The sequence below is a fragment of the Protomyctophum parallelum genome (assembly GCF_964188405.1).
Source record: "Protomyctophum parallelum genome assembly, chromosome: 11".
In the NCBI taxonomy this organism is placed as follows: domain Eukaryota; kingdom Metazoa; phylum Chordata; class Actinopteri; order Myctophiformes; family Myctophidae; genus Protomyctophum; species Protomyctophum parallelum.
This window is the reverse complement of record NC_139707.1, coordinates 37,570,486-37,590,833: the sequence shown is the minus strand read 5'-3', so window position 1 is coordinate 37,590,833 and position 20,348 is coordinate 37,570,486. Positions and strand designations below refer to the sequence as shown.

Below are 20,348 nucleotides of genomic sequence, written 5' to 3'. Positions count from 1 at the left end.
AATATATTTTATTACGCAAGTATAATATTATGATATTAATATTATCATCAATATTAACTCTCCCAGTCCTCCTTCCCAAGTGTGTTGAGCTGAGCTCAGCAGCACCTTAGAGTAGATATATAATACTCTATGAGCAGCACACTCACTTAGTAGTACAGTTATCATGTTTACGCATGGATAATTCTAGCCATGCATCACTGATTAATTATTATATTGATTATTAGATATATGTTTTATATCTATATGCCTTACCTGTAGATTTGTTTTGTGTTTTATTCCTGCATATCATATATTCAATTGTTGATTTTGTATGTGTAATCTCGGCAGCATTGCAAAAGAGACAATATGAGAGTGAACCTCAGTGCTCTTTTCGAGAATAAATTATGGGAGTATTTAAAATAGAATAAAACTTACAAGAATAAAACGTATTAAACATAATTGCGTATAGTGTATTACAATTTTATGGTCGAAATCAATTGCTATATGAATAGGGGGTGGGTGAACTTGTAGTAACAAGATTACACCACATGGTGTCAGCAAATACTCTTCTAATTCACGTTTTGTATAATGAACACGTCTTTTATTTGCACTCGTTGGCCCTGCACAAACAGGAACAGTAACAAGACATTTTCTGGCCGGGAGCGATTTGTGTCAGTAACAATGGAAGAATATAACTCCGGGGATGAGGTATAACGTATATAACATTACATGTAGGCTAGCAGTCAGATCATGATCATCTATAGGCCTGTCATGTTTTTGTTAATATTAAAATAGATTTAGCATTAAAGCTTAGCTAATGCTCTTGTCCGCCCGGGTGTGGTCAGCTGGTCAGGAACTGCTGTGTTGTGTTGTCCGTTATTGGTGTTGTTACCGCCTGTCAAAGTATGAATGGAATCTAGGTCAAGTGAGTCTGTCAGGGAGGGATCACCAGAATTCATTCTGGGGTGCATTTTTGTAAAGGGGTGTGTAAAGGGGTGCTGGGCTGGGCTGGGCGATTTGGACAAAATCCAATGTGATATTTTTGGCCAAATATCTCGGGAGGCATACTATCATCCGACAGAGCATGCTCCGAAGGAGCAATGCTCCGAAGGAGCAATTCTCCGAGGTGCGCTGCGGGTCGGGAGAGGGTTGCGGTTAGGTTTAGGTGTCTGCCCCGGGGGAGGTTAGGCTTAGGGTGAGGGAGGAGGTAGGTTGTCGTTCGGACCAAATACACATATTTCTGATAATATTGATTGATAACCAGAATCCCTGACGATATTTAGTCTTATCTTATATCACAATATTCATGACATTGGCATGTTACTGTATATCATATCAATATATTGCACAGCCCTAGGATAGCCTGACCATGATTCAATAATTTACTGTAAATCACTTTCTACTCAAATTCTTGAAATTCAATTGTATTTTTGTTTTTACATGTGATAAACAACATCAGTGAGTAATGACTGACCCTTTGGCCTAGTTTTATGTCCTCATGAATTGTAACTTTGACATGATCAAATAATAATGCAATGTATTTGTTGTACACTGATTTGATTTGGAGTTGAAAGTACTGCTTATTGAGACCAATAAGCACTGAAACAAAAGTATGTGTAAGGAAAGAAAAGCATATGTGGATGATGGATTCAGTATCCAGGTCATGCTAATTCTTTTGTCATCATATCGTAGGTGATCTTCAACGCTGATGAGGCCAGTGTCTCAGTTAAGGAGGTAGACTTCTTCACAACAAAAACTTTTTTACATTGTGAAGACAATCCTTGATGTCATGTTTGGGTTCATAATTATCTCTCGCTGTCTTTGTCTCAGTGCATTGAAGGTGTGATTGGTGGAACGGACTATAACCAGAACAAAGTGAACCAGTGGACTGCCACCATAGTGGAGCATTCTCTTACTCACCTGGTCAAACAAGGGAGACCATTCAAATACATCGGTAAAGTGATATGCTACTGTGTGTTTACAATGTGGGCGGGGATGTGTTCTCAGTTGACCTTCATCGTGGCCTGGAGAGCTGGAGTGTCTGTGGATACTTTTAAGAGCCAGCTAAAAACACACACACATGTATTTGGAAGGTAACTGGAATGCTCGCCATAATACACGATTGTCCTAATACTTTCCACTGACTGCTCGGTGAGTCGGTTCTTGTATTAGAATTAGATTTGTTTTACTGAGAATAAGGTTAGAAATAAGTCTAGGGTTAGACATAGTTTTACTGGCGTTACGTTTATGAATAGGGTTAGGTTTTGGCACAGTTTTACTGAGGTTAAAGTTAGGAATAAGGTTGGGTAAGGTTACGTTTAGGAATGCCAGGCTGTACGCCCGAGGTGACTGTGTGTGTGCGTTCTGGTATTCATTTGGAGAATGTCATTGAGCTTCTCCTCCAGGTGTGAAATGTGTCTGCTGTAGTTTTTTCTGAAATGCATTGTACAGTTTTGTGTTTTTGTTTTGTTTCTTATCATTTGACTGTTTCTTGCTGTTTTTATTCATGTTGTATGTAAAGCACTTTGTGAGTTCTCTCTGTGAAAAGTGCTATACAAATAAAATTGACTTACTACTAGTAAAGATAAACATTATACAAAAAAGGAGGAGGAGCAGATGGATTTGTGAGTAATGTGATTTTGCATCGTCTTTGCAGTTAACTGTGCCATCATGCAGAAGAGTGGTGCTGGTCTCCACACAGCTAATTCCTGCTACTGGGACACTGCGACTGATGGTGAGGGGAAATTTTCACCGCTCATTAACAATGTATTACCAAAACGCACCAACTATTTCTCCAACTCAATTATTCTATGGATTACTTTTCCGATTATTTCGAATAATCAATGTTTAAAAAAAAAAAAATCAATGCAAAAAGGTTTTGATTTACAACTATAACCTGTATTTAAAGCAGCACTAACTAAGACCTATTTTATTTGGTGGTGATGTAGAGTATTTTGAGTTTGATTTCATATTTTGCTACTACAGTGAATGTTGTGATTGTCTCCTAGGAAGCTCCACTGTCAGGTGGGAGAACCGCACCATGTACTGCGTGGTCAGTGTCTTTGCTGTTGCTGTGTAAAGGACACAAAAATACTCTACTTATATTGCACAAAAGCTAGCTGCTCTTTCAAAATGCGTACACACAGTGACCAACAAGCCCGGAAGACTCTATGCTGAATTGCTGATAACTTATGACTGGAACGTTTTGCAAGAGTAACTACACAGTAAAATCCTGTTGTCCTGTTGAATGTAGGACTTACTTGACCAACATACCCCTCAACACTAAAGTCCATTACTAGAAATAGCCAATCTACAAGCTCACAATTGGCTTGTAGTGTGAGCTTATTATGTTGGTTGGTTCATGTTGTTAATTTGTCTAAGAAGAGGGCTGTGGACAATTCAGAAACCTGCCAACCAGTGACATAATCTATGGGGAAGCTAATAGAAACAGGTCTATTAGAAACAGCTAATAGAATAGCCAGGCATGCTATAATGGATATAATTGTTCTCGCATTAATAAAATAAAATAAAACCCTGCCTAACGATGATGTCACTGGTAGCAGCCCTCCTATGAGACACAGACCGAGTAGAAAAAAGTTTTACCATTTCATCATGACATTAGTGAGGACCAATTATATGAGTTGAAAATGGGTGAAGTCGTCCTTTAACTTTCAAGGTTTACTGTGTAATCTCTCCCCACAGTTGTATTCTAGGCTTGGGATAAGAACAATGATTTACATCAGTTGATAGTCCTAATTATACAGGTATACAGTATATGATGTTCTCTGTGAGAGTGAGCAGATTTAATAATTGTAATTCCAACAGCCAGGCTAAAATGGTATCAAACTTCCCATAATACAATACATGATCTGGTTCGTTACATTCCAAAATAAGACTCCTTCTAGGTATAGGAGGTTAATTCATGACTGAAGTATAACTTAAGAAATACTGTGTAAAATATTATATTTAAGAGAAGCTCTGAATTGGTAGTGTTTGTCATGATTGATGAGCTGCAGCCAACTTGTTACTTGTATAAAATATTTGTACGAACGAACTGGACCACAAATTGACATTTTATTGTTTTGTATTGACCTGGGTAAAGGTCTATGAAGATTTGTGTTTATGGATTTGTTTGTGTATGTGTGATGTCTCTGGCCCCAGGCCAACACTACAACTGCTTAAAGGGATATTTCACTTAAAAAAAAACGTTTGGTCATTTTATCATCTACTTAGGCTTATGTGAACACCCCAGACAGTTTTTAAGTTGCTCGATTCAGTATTTAGATATTTGATATTCATTTTATTTTTTCATTTATTTTTAATTGTTTTGGAAAAGAAGCTCCTCCAGGAGGAGGACGGAGGAGACTAAAAAAATATAAAAGAAAAAAATAAATTAAAACGACAAATGACCAAAAGGTTTTTTTGAAAGTGAGATATCCCTTTAATGTCCAATCCTTTAGGACAGAATATTCCTCTGGACCATAGAAAACTGCATTTGGAGTTCTGTTTGCCTGAACAAATTAATTTGGTTTAATTGTTTAATCATTAAATGTATTTAAGGAAGCACATATTTGTCTTCAAATTAATGTGGAAATGTTCAAATCTGCACACAAAAAACAAAAACATTAAAATACTTAAATGAACAAACAGCAAAGGGTTGCTGTTCATTCCACAAAGTATCCTGTGTGAATATGGGTGTCACACTGACTCCAACCTTAAGAAAGTAAGCCATGATGCAAGACCTTTTCTGAATTATTTATTACATTAAGGCAAATGTTGAAATGGATGTCTGATGGTTAGGTGACGAAAAAGGGCTTGTACGGTATATCCGTTTTTCCAATCCTCAAGCCCTTCAAGAGCAGGCACACAAAACATACTTTGTTTTATGGCTGTAAGTTCTCGAAAATAACAATTCAATTATTTTCAGCAAGTGAAAACAGTCTTGACAATGTATACATTAGACATAAGAATAAGCTGTTGCAACCATAGCCCACATGAGGTCAGCATAACTGCATGGAATGCTTGCTTATTATAGTTGTTCAAAACAACTACCATATGGACAAAATCACAGTATAAATATTAATTTACTTGAATTTAGACTTATTCTTCAAAATATCTGTGTGTGTGTAATATTTATGAGCTGGCTCGTGTACATTATGCAATGTTATTTTTTATATATAGTTTGGCTTCAATGTCAAAGGTTGTCTTTGTACAGACAATAAGAGCATAATTATCATACTCAAGGTGATCCTCCCCCTGCAGTTGCATTGCAAGAAAGAGTTAGTGCAAAATAGACAAAAACAAACATTAAACACACAATTACAGATTGAAACCTCTCCACACACACTCACACACACAATATTAGTTACATTTTGTGTCCACTTAAAGATAGAGTGCCATGATTTTTTTCTTCTTCTTTTTTTCAGTTTTTTGTGTGTTTATGAGGTGACAGTACTTCATTAGACCCCTTGGTGTTGTTATGTGCAAATGTCTTCCCTCTGTATTTACTAGGGTTTCTTCCTGGAGGCTGAAACCTTGACAGTCAAACGTGCCAATGAAATAAACAGTGGTATAGTGACATCACAATATTATCCCCTCCCCTAACCCCTCCCTCTTTATCATACAACAACAGCTGTGGGTGCGGCTTCATGTCAGGTGGATCACCACATTCATCACCCATCACCACCCACCACGCAAACCAGGCATACTTAATGAACTGGTGTGCGTGTCCACATAAAAATGACATTTTAACAAATACTGTACACTATTTTTATATTCTCCCTCCTTATTGTATAATAATAATACCCGATGATCATGTTTTAGGGTGGGAAATAAATCACGGCACTCCATCATTAAGAGTAAAAAGCCTAATTAATGAAACACAAATTCTGGAGTGACCAAGAGGCAGACCTCAGAACTAACAGTATGGCACACCATGAATTAACAAAACCCATATACATCCAAAACAAAGCATCTCACATTGACAATAGCTATTGTGCTGCTCAAGAGTTGAATGGAAACCACAAACATCCTTTGTAAACATGCAAATAAATGATGTGCAGAGAGAGCCCATGCGTATTCAGTACTGTGATTAATGAGAAAAACGACCGTCTCTACAGCACCGTAGTGCGTGGAGATTCACATCTCGCTGTAAGCACAAATACATCGGTGAAGCAGCGCATATTGTGATAAGGCTCTTGTCGAGTTGTAAATAAAGCAGTGTTGGTTGCAGCCATAAAAGAACGGGGTTAGGAAAGATACAAAATAGTCTCACCCCCGGCAGATTAATACAGTGCCCACATTTGACGCTCTTTACATGCACATGCCAACAATAAAAACCTCTGAATCAGTCCAAGCACATGGCTCTATCTATGTGATCAGTATACGTGGATGTTGTTCACTAAACCCATTCCAAAAATGGTTTGCGTTTGTTTACATTGAAGGTTGCAGTATTATCAGCTAGGACAATGTCTCTGCTCGGAAGAGGCTGATGAACGCCACTTGTACAATATATTTGATTGTACATTGCCTACTGTACCTACATCATGTTCAAATCCACCAGTGATTTGAACACAGATTTCACATTTCAGTATTTCAAGATGTGCACACTTGGATAGCAGACAACTCTCATGGACTGGTCAAGAAGAACATACTGGAGCATCATGGTGGATATACTGTATGACACTAAGATCATAGCGCTCCAATTGTGAAAGTAACAGACATTGTAGACTTCACATCAGCAGCAGGGCTTCCAACATTCTGAGAAAGCATTGTGGTCCATTGCATTCTCTATAGTGAGGAGCGACTACACTACACCAACACCGGCAGTAGCCGGAAAAAGGTGGAGCAGCTAAGTAGAAAAAAGTTCATCAGAGGTGCTGTGTGTGCCAGATGTCAAAGTTCTCTTTAAATTGTATAATGACAATTTAACGGCAGTGTAAATGATATTTTGAGGTTAAAACTAAATGTTGTAGTTTTTTGTCAATATTCAGAGAGTAAATCACGATGCAGTGTTTGTTCAGTAACAGGGGACTCTCCCCCCCCCCCCATCTCTCCAGCTAGTAAAGTTAGTAAACAGAAAACAAATCTTCGGGAGGGTTGCCAATTTCACTTTTTTTCACTCAGTGTCAATTGTCTAATGTGATGAGGACAATTTCATCTAATCAGGAGAGAGTACGCATTTACATTTTAATTTAAAAAAAATATCACTTACTGCACCTTTAAGCATCTGAAGACACATTCTGCCTAACATCACCGTTCCTTTGACCGTCTATATTTTCACCCATGTCGTTGGACACGCTTAATGACTCCACATAGGTAGAGTCGTAGAGCAAGTCATTGGGCATGTCATAGGTTGTGTCATTGGGTGTTTCGCACACTTGGTCACGAGCTGGCTCTTTGAGTGGAGTGGGGCTGCAGGCTGACCCCGGGGCCACCTTGTTTAATGGCTGATTTTCAGACGAGTCGGCACTGCAGAGCAAACAGAGGAGGGCGGAGCAGTCCCAAAAGCCCTGGGACATGCTGGAAGAGAAGAGCCTTCGGCAGGGATGACAGAACCGATAGAACACCAGCATGAAGAAAATGCCGATGGCATAGGCCACTAGCAGCTGCAGCACGAGCAGGGGGGCACAGATGAAATTGTAGAAGTCCGTCTTGTAGACATACCACAACAGCAGCAGCGACGCGTTCTCTGCGAAGCGCAGTATGTAGTACACGGCCATACGATACCAGTTCTGGGAATGGTTGATCAGGTCCGGGTCACTGAGTTTCAGCTGAACGGCTGACCAGCAGAACATGTTGATGCCCGCGTAGAGGAAAGTGAGCAGGCACAGCACAATGGTGGTTCCCACCCTCGTGAGGGTCTTCTCTATGTTGTCGGGGAATGGCGAGTGGCTGTGCCAAAACAGAACCCAGGGGTAGAGGAAGAACACCAGGAAGTTGGCGAGAACCACGGGCAGGATCCAGAGCTGCAGCACGGAGCTGAACAGGACCAGGACCGCCATGCGCGTGGCGATCTCAAAGCTCCGCCACAGGAAGATGCACACGTAGGCCATGGGCCGAATGTCTACCTCATAGTCATCGTATTTGATCTTGATGGCGAGGATGTTGCAGCGCAACGCGCCGTACACGATGGACAGCAGAGAGATCACCATGAGCGTGCCTGACATGGAGAGTGAGAGAGAAACAGGAAAGGGTCTTACAGCAAAATTAATGAAAGCCACTGGTTTATAATGTCGGTTTATCCTTTGCCATCGTGTTCAATCAGCAGGACCATAAAGTATGTTTCAGTTTGACTCTGTGTTGACCTTTATGGCCGTTACTAAATTTCTGAATCTGTCAGGATGTGTCTCTCTCGTTATAGTATAGACTAGTGATGCAACAATAAAGAATCTTGAATCTAATCTAATTATGTAGTGCACCTTTACATACACGGTTACATAATACCAGTTTGACTGGTATTGAAAACAACAGGCTTATGTCAGATACGGCACTTAGCTAATCAGCCCACGTCACAGTGGCACTGTTGTGTTCTTGACTGGGGGACAGACTGCTCACTCAGTGGAGAGGGACTGAGGGACCACAAACAACTCCCTGTGGAGGGAACTAGCTGATAAGTCAGACGCTAAGCCAGCTAGCAAGCAGGGTCTCTGTCTGCAGTATACTGATAATGAATGTACCCATAAGTTAACAGAGATGTATGACTTGTCTTAAAGGGATAGTTTGCCACAAAAAGCAAAAATCTTCTATTGATTATTCACAACATGGAGACTTGAATTAATTCATGGGTATTTTCTTGGTTTTGTCGCATTCCTAAGCAGATTTGATAACCAGCAGTGGTTCCCTATGGAGACACAAAGGAGATTCTCAGAGGCTTCCAACCACCAGCCCGGCACCACCGGTAGGCCTACATGAGAATTGAGAAGGGAATCCCACGTTTTCCCGACCGTATTACCGTGTGTCACCAGGTTTTTCTGAACAGCAGTGAAAAGCTGACTCGGCAGAATGAAGATACCAAGAATTCGTCAGCGATGCGTCACTGACTATGGTTTATAAACAGCTTTGAATCTGTGTTACTTCCATTTTGCATAGCATAAGCATTGCATATTTAATGTTCACCTGTGTTCAGAGAGCAGCTGCAGCAGCGTAACAACAAGCTGTAGCCTATTTTGACACGCTTGCGCTAATGTAACAAAATGGGATTATTTCACGTCTCCCACGTGTCCAAAGTCATTAATTTTCTAAAAAAGACATAGCTTTTTTTTTTTTTTAAGTCATACCAACCTTGTATATCAACAAGGTTGGTATGATTTAAAAAAAAAAGGTCATTTAGGTCAATGATATAACATTATGTGTGAAATTATAATATAGCAGCGGGTAGGCTACTTGAGGCCAGTCAAATGTCTTCTGTGTTCATGCACTGAACGGTCAGCTGTTCCGTGGTAATAGAAAGGTTCGGAACCCCTGCCATAGAGAACCACTGCTGGTCATCAAATTATTGTCTTAGGAATGCAACAAAACAAAAAAATATCCATGAATTCACATGTCCATGGGGTGAGTAATTTTGGGGATGAACTATCCCTTTAACTCCAGGACTTGAATCACATTTATTCTAAATTTGACCAAGTCTTGGACTCTGGCATGTTGAAACTCGAGTCAGATTTGACCACACAATTGTGTATCTAAGTTTGTACTACTAGTATTGTATATTCATGCATTAGAGAAACTTGATTAACTGTTGTGTGTTGCCTGTGGGTTCCGGGAGGAGGATTTATTTGGAATAAAACTTTTCTTCTTCTTTTTTTAAAAATTATTGACAAATCCTGGGACTTTCTGTGACGTAATGTGACACTTTGAGACTGCGGCTCCAGCACTGCCACCCAGGTGGCTAGGTGAGACATTTTAAATGCCTCACCTAGCATATGAGTTTCATTATGGATGGCCTAAACTAAAGCTATCTATAATGGTGGGCATTGAGGATGGCCCAGAGCCAAGATAGAACTATATAGCTATAGTGGCAAGCCTGAGGGGTTTTATTGTTTGTGGCGTGTACCAAACAAAGCATTCCTCCTTTCCCCTTCCTGTCTTGTCAAGGTGCTGTGAAATCACATCCTGGAGAATTAAACCCTATGCATGCTGTTCAAGGGCATCTTCTATGTCAGAATGACTTTCTGGTCTCACCCCTCGTGGAGGTTATTTTGAGCCAGAGTTCATTTCCATGACACTGTGATGATATGAGACTTGACGGATTCGAAAGGTAAGTCGACTTCAACTCTGTACTTAGTGAAAAAGACTGGTCAGACTGGCCAGACAGACTGATGTACGCACATTAGGGATGGGCTGGGTGTAGTTTTTTAATGTCTTGTCTTTTCAAATAAATAAAGCCTTTGATCTGCTGAAACTATAGCTGATAGACACACCTAAGGAAACCACATGGCAGGGCTGAACACGTTTCACGTTTCCAGGAAGACCAGATAAGTGTTTAACTTTATTTGGACACTGTTGTTCACCTCTACTGAGATGGCCGGTGGGTGGTGGCTTCACTGCCTTCAAGTAGGCTACTGATGTGACGACAGCTGCAACATTATGACGTCTGTTGCTGTGTCCAAGGCTTGTGAATTGTGATATGCGCCGCAATGGTTATTTGTAGAAATATGATATGCGACATCATGCCCGTCTAACCGCTGAGCACAAGTGGAGTGTACACAAGTGTACATTAACAAAATAAATGGCCAAACGCCCATCCCTCACACACATGGTTCCATTGTTAACTTCAAGTCATCCATAAAGAGATGGCTGAATAGCAGTTGAGTTGAGTTGTAACAGGTTCCATTTAGAGTTGCTAATTTCTATTTTAGTTGTTTAGTGTGTTTAAATTGCATGAATGTACAAAAAAAAAGAAGACACACAACACTCAGTTTACACAAACATTTGCCCTCACAGGACCCCAATGGAAATTATCTCTTACGTTTTATTTTGTGTGTTTTATCCTTTTAACAGAAAGATACATACAAATACGGTGTATGTTCGTCTATATGCATTTTTTGTCAATCAAAACGTTAATCAATCAATAATTAAAAAAATAATAAAGTGTCACCCACAGGCAGACCCACAGGCACGCCCTCACCTCTCCCAATGGACACCCCTTGCTGTAGAACACATATGTAGAGCTGCAGGGTGAGCTGCGGGGCAGAGCCCAGGAAGGCCTGGATGACAGAGGTGCGGGCGAAGGCCGCTCTGTGTGTGAACAGCTTCCCCTCCGCCTGGCCCACCTGCCGCTCCACCTCCTCAGACGGACCCCTGCGAGGTATCTGCTTCTTCCTGGTGATGCTGACATAGGGCTCCTCCACGCGTCCCACGCTGCCATAGATACAGAATGCCTCCAGACACCTAACAACAGAAGGAACATGAAAATATATTCCGCAAGATACAGTATATGACTCTATCAGCTCTATCATCTGCCATGTAGTATAGTATAGTATAGTATAGTTGCGACCATAGGTCGCAGTTTACTATGAAAACCTGCATCTCCCGTCAGTCGGTCACGCCTCCATATATGGTCACGCCTCGTGACATCACGCCTCGTGACACATCACGCCTCCATATATGGCTGTCTCCATAGATGAAGATCACAACACTGACCTAATCAAACCCTGGATAGTCATACATGGAAAAGACTGGATCATCTAAAATCACTGGATCTGCATCATTTTATATGGAGCATCCAGCAACTCTACATCTGACCTCAAACCTCAAACCCTTAGATCTCCATATATGGAGCTGACCTGTTCTGACATAAATAAGTAAGTAAGTAATTAGGTAAGTAGTGAAAATAGCCGATCTACAATCTTACTTGTAGAGCTGTATTTTTAATAGAAAGAAATGATGAAAGAAATGATGTCAACACACTGCAGATGTAATGGTGGGAAACAAAAACAAAGTAACAAAGTAATTCCATTTCCATTTTCTAATTTCAGTTGATTCAATTAGAAAATATATTGTGTTTTAGACACACAAACACAAAAGTAGACTTAAAATAATGAGACAACTTTTTTTTACTTTGACGGCATATACTGCTGTACTGCTTTTATACTGTGTATGAGTGAGGACGTTCAGGTAAAGAGGTAAACCTGTAAAAATGGCTACTTTGTTATGCAAACTAGGCATTTGATTTGGGTACTTGGCCCGACGTGAATCTAGGGAGGGCGCACTCACCGCCAGTAAACGTGTCATGCAAGTAACCACTGGATTTGAGAACTTGGTGAGTCTTTCTAAGGGGACACGTTCTAGCGTGCCGTAACTGCGCGTGCACGTGAACAGATTACTGGTCCCATGCCGTGGTACCCCGTGCAACGACCAAAACAACACTGACAGTACAGTACAGTACAGTACAGTACAGTACAGTACAGTACAGTACAGTACAGTACAGTACAGTACAGTACAGTACAGTACAGTACAGTACAGTACAGTACAGTACAGTACAGTACAGTACAGTACAGTACAGAGAGTGTAGCCAACCTCCATGCTCCGATACACACATGGAGTCACCAGTCTCCAATTCTCTTCACCTGACTGATTCACTGGCTTCCCACCAACAAATGTGTTATTTGGAGCGTTTGAAGCACCGTGGAGGAATCACCCTGATGGCCCAAACATGTTGTTAGGTTCAAGTCAAGTGGTACATACCCAATTTGGCATGCACGGGAAGAAGTACACTTGGCATACGCCATACAGTATACTATTACTATCTCCAACTGGCACTTAGAGTAGAGTATAGGAACTAGGAAGGGAATGACCTAATTAAAAAGGAAACAGAGCTGTGTTGGTGGCAGAGATAATGCAATAGGATCCCCCCCAAGATGTCCAATAACATATAATGTAAATGTACTTTGTTTTTGTTTTCTTTTTTTTTCCACAAGACAATAAATGGTCTCTCGGCAGATAATGGGACTGTGTGGTTAGTTTGGATGGACGAGACTCTGTTAAGAGGAGGAAGTGCATACATGTGCTCGAGTCGCTGGGGTGTATAGACGGACATCCCCTTCTCAAGTTGTGTTTTCAAAGATAAGAACCCAACAGCATGCTATTCTTGGCTATGCTCTTCACTGGGGGCATGAGAGTGGGCCGGGGAGGCTCATCAACTAATCATTAGTGTGGTTGCCCGAATGGGCAACCAGACTCTTGTAACTGTGACACTTTATTATTATTTTCTCACTGGAGTAGTCTTTATTTTGACGCTTTATACCTCCCACACTGTACGCTGTACGCACTTGAGCCATATGTCAAATTGACCGGAAAAATCGGGAATCGTGTGCTTGTATTTTGTTAAGAGAAATGTTGTATAGTTTAATTGATATGAATTTATTAGTGAATTAAATTTCCCCATTGACATGAATGGGAAAAGGCAAAAATTCACATTCAAGTATTTGTTCCTCGGAGACTGTAATCACTATAGTTACAAAACTTTTAGGGATATTTCAACATTATCACTAAAATTATTTAACCCTAAAATTTTATCGGTCGGCCTCATGGTGGCGCTATAACAGCCCACTTTACCTTTTGGCTTATAACTCTTGAACCGTAGGTCGTAAAATCAAAATTATTTTTTCCCTGGATTCCTTGGGTCATGACGCATCTCCCCATATAGGCCACGCCCATTTCCGCCATGATAGATTTTCCGCCATTTTGAATTCTGTCCAAAACACACTTTTTGCTTTTCCTCCTACAGATTTCGTCCAAATCTCACAGAAATCGGCACACGTGATCTCTGGACCCATCCAATTAAAACTGAGCCGCAGAATTTTGAAAGTGCGTATCGTTCGGCCGTAATCGTCTTCCGAAGTTAGTAGGAGGGGCCTATATCACAAAAAATGCCATAAATCACGAACGGAATGTCCAATCCATCCCAAATTTCAATCACATGTCCGGGGTGGTTCAATCAACCAAGTTCTAAAAGCAATTCCATTTTCATCCATAGGGGGCGCCGCAAATGCGAGAAATGTAACCGTTTGTCGCAAAAACATGAATTTCGGGGGTTAAATCCCCTCCAAATTACTTACGCATGATCTAAGGCGTGACTTGAAATTGTAATTGGCTGGCAATACTAGTGGGAGGGGCATATGTAAGCCACTGCAGCAACCACACTCTGCAATTTTTTTAAATTGCGAATTTTCTAGTGTTATTTGTTAGTGTAGTCTTTATTAGTAGTCTTTATTTTGACGCTTTATACCTCCCACACTGTACGCTGTACGCACTTGAGCCATATGTCAAATTGACCGGAAAAATCGGGAATCGTGTGCTTGTATTTTGTTAAGAGAAATGTTGTATAGTTTAATTGATATGAATTTATTAGTGAATTAAATTTCCCCATTGACATGAATGGGAAAAGGCAAAAATTCACATTCAAGTATTTGTTCCTCGGAGACTGTAATGACTATAGTTACAAAACTTTTAGGGATAATTCAACATTATCCCTAAAATTATTTAACACTAACATTTTATCGGTCGGCCTCATGGTGGCGCTATAACAGCCCACTTTACCTTTTGGCTTATAACTCTTGAACCGTAGGTCGTAAAATGAAAATTATTTTTTCCCTGTATTCCTTGGGTCATGACGCATCTCCCCATATAGGCCACGCCCATTTCCGCCATGATAGATTTTCCGCCATTTTGAATTTTGTCCAAAACACACTTTTTGCGTTTCCTCCTACAGATTTCGTCCAAATCTCACAGAAATCGGCACACGTGATCTCTGGACCCATCCAATTAAAACTGAGCCGCAGAATTTTGAAAGTGCGTATCGTTCGGCCGCAATCGTCTTCCGAAGTTAGTAGGAGGGGCCTATATCACAAAAAATGCCATAAATCACGAACGGAATGTCCAATCCATCCCAAATTTCAATCACAGGTCCGGGGTGGTTCAATCAACCAAGTTCTAAAAGCAATTCCATTTTCATCCATAGGGGGCGCCGCAAATGCGAGAAATGTAACCGTTTGTCGCAAAAACATGAATTTCGGGGGTTAAATCCCCTCCGAATTACTTACGCATGATCTAAGGCGTGACTTGAAATTGTAATTGGCTGGCAATACTAGTGGGAGGGGCATATGTAAGCCACTGCGGCAACCACACTCTGCAATTTTTTTAAATTGCGAATTTTCTAGTGTTATTTGTTAGTGTGGTCTTTATTAGTAGTCTTTATTTTGACGCTTTATACCTCCCACACTGTACGCTGTACGCACTTGAGCCATATGTCAAATTGACCGGAAAAATCGGGAATCGTGTGCTTGTATTTTGTTAAGAGAAATGTTGTATAGTTTAATTGATATGAATTTATTAGTGAATTAAATTTCCCCATTGACATGAATGGGAAAAGGCAAAAATTCACATTCAAGTATTTGTTCCTCGGAGACTGTAATCACTATAGTTACAAAACTTTTAGGGATAATTCAACATTATCCCTAAAATTATTTAACACTAAAATTTTATCGGTCGGCCTCATGGTGGCGCTATAACAGCCCACTTTACCTTTTGGCTTATAACTCTTGAACCGTAGGTCGTAAAATCAAAAAAATGTTTTCCCTGGATTCCTTGGGTCATGACGCATCTCCCCATATAGGCCACGCCCATTTCCGCCATGATAGATTTTCCGCCATTTTGAATTTTGTCCAAAACACACTTTTTGCTTTTCCTCCTACAGATTTTGTCCAAATCTCACAGAAATCGGCACACGTGATCTCTGGACCCATCCAATTAAAACTGAGCCGCAGAATTTTGAAAGTGCGTATCGTTCGGCCGTAATCGTCTTCCGAATTAGTAGGAGGGGCCTATATCACAAAAAATGCCATAAATCACGAACGGAATGTCCAATCCATCCCAAATTTCAATCACATGTCCGGGGTGGTTCAATCAACCAAGTTCTAAAAGCAATTCCATTTTCATCCATAGGGGGCACCGCAGAAGCGAGAAATGTAACCGTTTGTCGCAAAAACATGAATTTCGGGGGTTAAATCCCCTCCGAATTACTTACGCATGATCTAAGGCGTGACTTGAAATTGTAATTGGCTGGCAATACTAGTGGGAGGGGCATATGTAAGCCACTGCGGCAACCACACTCTGCAATTTTTTTAAATTGCGAATTTTCTAGTTATTATTATTTTTTTTTCACTGGAGTAGTCTTTATTTTGACGCTTTATACCTCCCACACTGTACGCTGTACGCACTTGAGCCATATGTCAAATTGACCGGAAAAATCGGGAATCGTGTGCTTGTATTTTGTTAAGAGAAATGTTGTATAGTTTAATTGATATGAATTTATTAGTGAATTAAATTTCCCCATTGACATGAATGGGAAAAGGCAAAAATTCACATAAAAGTATTTGTTCCTCGGAGACTGTAATCACTATAGTTACAAAACCTTTAGGGATAATTCAAAATTATCCCTAAAATTATTTAACCCAAAAATTTTATCGGTCGGCCTCATGGTGGCGCTATAACAGCCCACTTTACCTTTTGGCTTATAACTCTTGAACCGTAGGTCGTAAAATCAAAATTATTTTTTCCCTGGATTCCTTGGGTCATGACGCATCTCCCCATATAGGCCACGCCCATTTCCGCCATGATATATTTTCCGCCATTTTGAATTTTGTCCAAAACACACTTTTTGCTTTTCCTCCTACAGATTTTGTCCAAATCTCACAGAAATCGGCACACGTGATCTCTGGACCCATCCAATTAAAACTGAGCCGCAGAATTTTGAAAGTGCGTATCGTTCGGCCGCAATCGTCTTCCGAAGTTAGTAGGAGGGGCCTATATCACAAAAAATGCCATAAATCACGAACGGAATGTCCAATCCATCCCAAATTTCAATCACATGTCCGGGGTGGTTCAATCAACCAAGTTCTAATAGCAATTCCATTTTCATCCATAGGGGGCGCCGCAAATGCGAGAAATGTAACCGTTTGTCGCAAAAACATGAATTTCGGGGGTTAAATCCCCTCCGAATTACTTACGCATGATCTAAGGCGTGACTTGAAATTGTAATTGGCTGGCAATACTAGTGGGAGGGGCATATGTAAGCCACTGCGGCAACCACACTCTGCAATTTTTTTAAATTGCGAATTTTCTAGTTACATTGTACACTCAAGGGGAAACAATCCAGCGCCAGGTCTACAGAAGCCCCTGGCAGGTAAATGTACAGTCTGCACGCTGTGACGAACATGACTGTTTAACTAGTGTACAAAGCAAATAGAGACAGTTGGATAACTTGAATTAACAGAAAGAATATACATGTGAACTGACACGTAAACATAACCCAGGGACACAAAACCAGAAAGATTGGTGTTAAACTTAAATCAACAGTGTCGGAGGGATGTCACTCACTGAAACATGATGCTGTCTTGCTCTGAATGAGCCTGGGACTGGAATGGCCATCTGCCCGTGCCCGATCTGTAGGAATCTGAACCTAATCCCACATCGAGGGAATCTCACAGACCACACTGCTATTTAATATAAAAAGTGCTAAACATCACGTATGTGATAACCACATGCACGTACACTCTCACACAATACATCCACCAATCTCTTAAAAGACACCACACACACAATTTAGGCATTTAGCAGACGCTTTTAATCTAGAGCGAGACACACACACACACACACACACACAGTTTAAAGCCAAAAAAAATCCCAAGACTGAAAAAGATTTTTTGCAAATCAGCACCGGTCAAATGACCCCTATGAAATTTTCAGGACTGAAGTCTGTCCCCAGGACTGAGAACTTTAAGCCCTGCACACACACACACACACACACACACACACACACACACACACACACACACACACACACACACACACACACACACAATAATATCAATTACCTCAGATTCTGATACCGACAACATTGCTTCTGATGAATATGGAGACTCGCTCTAGGCCAGTCAATCTAAGATTTGTCCCAAAAGAAATTGCAATAGTAATTCATGGGTGTGATGAGGTCAGCACATTTGGGCATTAAGGGGCACGCTATGGCCGTTTGTTTTTTATGCAAAACTATTGCTTGCAATGGATTCAGAATCATGAATAACCCCTAGTTTGACACGTTAAATGCTATAGATAAAATAAAATTAGACATTTTTGCCTTATATACTGTATGTTGTATATGATGTTAATGGTACCCAACTTTCAACCCCTGAATTTACCATGATCCAAAATGTATATAATTCACATTCTTTTATGTTATTTGCATGACCCTAAGGGCTAATTAATAATAATTATTTTTTACTATTGCTATTTATTTTGGGTCACGCCCCTTTTTTAGCTTAGATTGACTGGCCTACTCTGCTCTATCAGCATTATCCATCTAAATATAGAAGCTACTCCAGTTGACTGTTGAGCATTATGGTGGATAAGCAATTGTGGCCATTTTTCAGCTGATAAAGCTCTCCTGTGGAAATGATTGTTTGGTTGATTGATTCATTCATTCATTCATTGATCGATTCATTGACTGACATTATGGATGATAATAAAAAACGAGCAAATTGAAGGGATCGCTACTGTTCATACCGGCTATGCAGATCTTTAAAGGAGGTAGGCTAAGGATTTCGGTTGTTGTGCTTGTCTGCTTGAGTACTACCAAGCTTAAAGGCTGACTGACGGCTGGTCTAGTACTGCGGCAGTCATGACCGCTTTAACCTCGATCAGGCAATCAATGGGTGATAGGCGTATTGATCTCAGTGATGCGTTTATTTCCTCACTAAATGGGTCAGACTGCACACTGACTGACTGCACCCCAGCCCAGCATACTGTGCATGCATGCAGCCTGGGGACAGCGCGTAACCTGCGTAATAATCAATGCACTCATAAACATTCTGGGCAGTGCATGGGTACAGTAGACAATCCATGAATACATGAACGAAATCGCCACAACACCAGTGATTGACAACACCTGTTCGGGGGGGGGGGCGTTACCCCGTTACGCGTTCAAGAGGACCATCCTTTTTCGGGGTCCGCTCGTAATTCCGCACTAGCCCAAACCACACCAATGGGTCGTCGAGTCACGCAACAAAACGGTTTTAGCATTCGCCGCAGCAGTGTGATATGTCATATGGACTGTTAGCCCCGCGAGTCAGAACCTCAGAACCCAAGCTGACCCATGGGGTTCCGAGAGGGGCTAATGGACTGTCTGTCCGACTGTTGCATATTGCACGTATAAGCCCAAGCTGTTTGGGTTCGATTGCAGACGGTTGCGGACTGGCAGAGCACCGAGAGAGGTAAACAACAGTCAAGAAGAGACAGTCAGGAACAAAAAACAGCCCACACTAACCTGACGATGGGTCCAAGTTGTAGAATGTGCAACAAAAGCACCAACGGTCGGTCTCTGCTGAGGTCCCTGTGGATGAATATGAGCGTCAGCTGTACGATCACAGACGCTACGAATGCGAAGAAGAGCGTGAGCCCCTGCCAGATTTGGTCTCCCGCGGAGCGGTACGTGGAGCTGAGGTACAGAGCCGCTGTCGTCTCGGCTGTGAAGAGGGACACCGACACAAATATGGAACTGGGGAGTCGCATCCTCACTCATTCCGCCATCGGGGAAAGCTGTGCGCGGCTTTCCACAAGGTCCACAGATCCATAACATCGAGGTCGACAGTATACCGTCTAAAAATGTAAAGACAAGATTATGTCGTATTCCGACCCGCGGGGACGCACACACTTGACTGAGCTGCTCATCTATTTGTTTTCCCAACCGATGGTGTTGTCCCGCAGCGGGACAGTGGGGGGCGCACAGTAGCCTACCCAAAGTATAATAATAATGCCATGCCATGCGTTTTAATTAATTAATTAATAGAAAAATATTATCCATTAACATTGTGGACACCTATGACTGCAAGACATTACATACTATTATGCTAGGCTAGGCGGCCCATTGTCAATAAAATTGCAGTTGTGGAATGTAGCTATAGCAGTTTATCTGACACTAAGTTACAGAAAGCTAAAGCGTGAAACGGATATAAATATATTTACATACAGTATTTAATTTCATAATGTTCCAAAAGAGGTATATAAGTAGGGAAACTAGTAAACTACATTGATTTGGTATTTCAGATGCTGATGCACATCCTAATTCCCCCCAAAACACTTTCCGTTCCCCATGTCCTGTAGGTTGCATTACCCTGAGAGAAATGTAGAATACAATGTATACTAATAAAGGGCCTCACTGTAGCATGTAAAGAAATGTTTTAAATAAACTAATGATAGCATACCATAATAGCTGCAGTACCACAAAATCCCCAGATCAAGGAGTGCAACTGATAAAACTGAAGTGAAATGAACAATGTTAAGATAAAGCCTGTAAAAAAAACTTCATAAGTGACACA

The 20,348-nt window shown here is 40.9% G+C and overlaps 2 protein-coding genes across 3 annotated transcripts; one reads left to right on the top strand and one right to left on the bottom strand.

The window, feature by feature from the left end:
* Positions 1 to 607: 607 nt before the first annotated feature.
* LOC310866585 (dynein light chain Tctex-type 3-like) lies at positions 608 to 4,545 on the top strand. The gene is made up of 5 exons (XM_083776244.1): positions 608 to 687; positions 1,672 to 1,713; positions 1,810 to 1,933; positions 2,636 to 2,713; positions 2,988 to 4,545. The coding sequence occupies exons 1-5, from the start codon at positions 661 to 663 to the stop codon at positions 3,056 to 3,058; spliced, it is 342 nt and encodes a 113-aa protein (XP_083632370.1). The 5' UTR covers positions 608 to 660; the 3' UTR covers positions 3,059 to 4,545.
* A 1,066-nt stretch (positions 4,546 to 5,611) lies between these two features.
* Positions 5,612 to 19,650, bottom strand: xk (X-linked Kx blood group (McLeod syndrome)). 2 transcript variants are annotated; one of them, XM_083777555.1, is made up of 3 exons: positions 19,298 to 19,650; positions 11,105 to 11,367; positions 5,612 to 8,140 (listed from the first exon to the last, which is right to left on the bottom strand). In XM_083777555.1, the coding sequence occupies exons 1-3, from the start codon at positions 19,540 to 19,542 to the stop codon at positions 7,200 to 7,202; spliced, it is 1,449 nt and encodes a 482-aa protein (XP_083633681.1). In that variant the 5' UTR covers positions 19,543 to 19,650; the 3' UTR covers positions 5,612 to 7,199. The 2 variants fall into 2 exon arrangements, with proteins under 2 accessions (XP_083633681.1, XP_083633682.1); XM_083777556.1 differs by lacking the exon at positions 19,298 to 19,650 and adding an exon at positions 17,356 to 17,536.
* Positions 19,651 to 20,348: the final 698 nt, after the last annotated feature.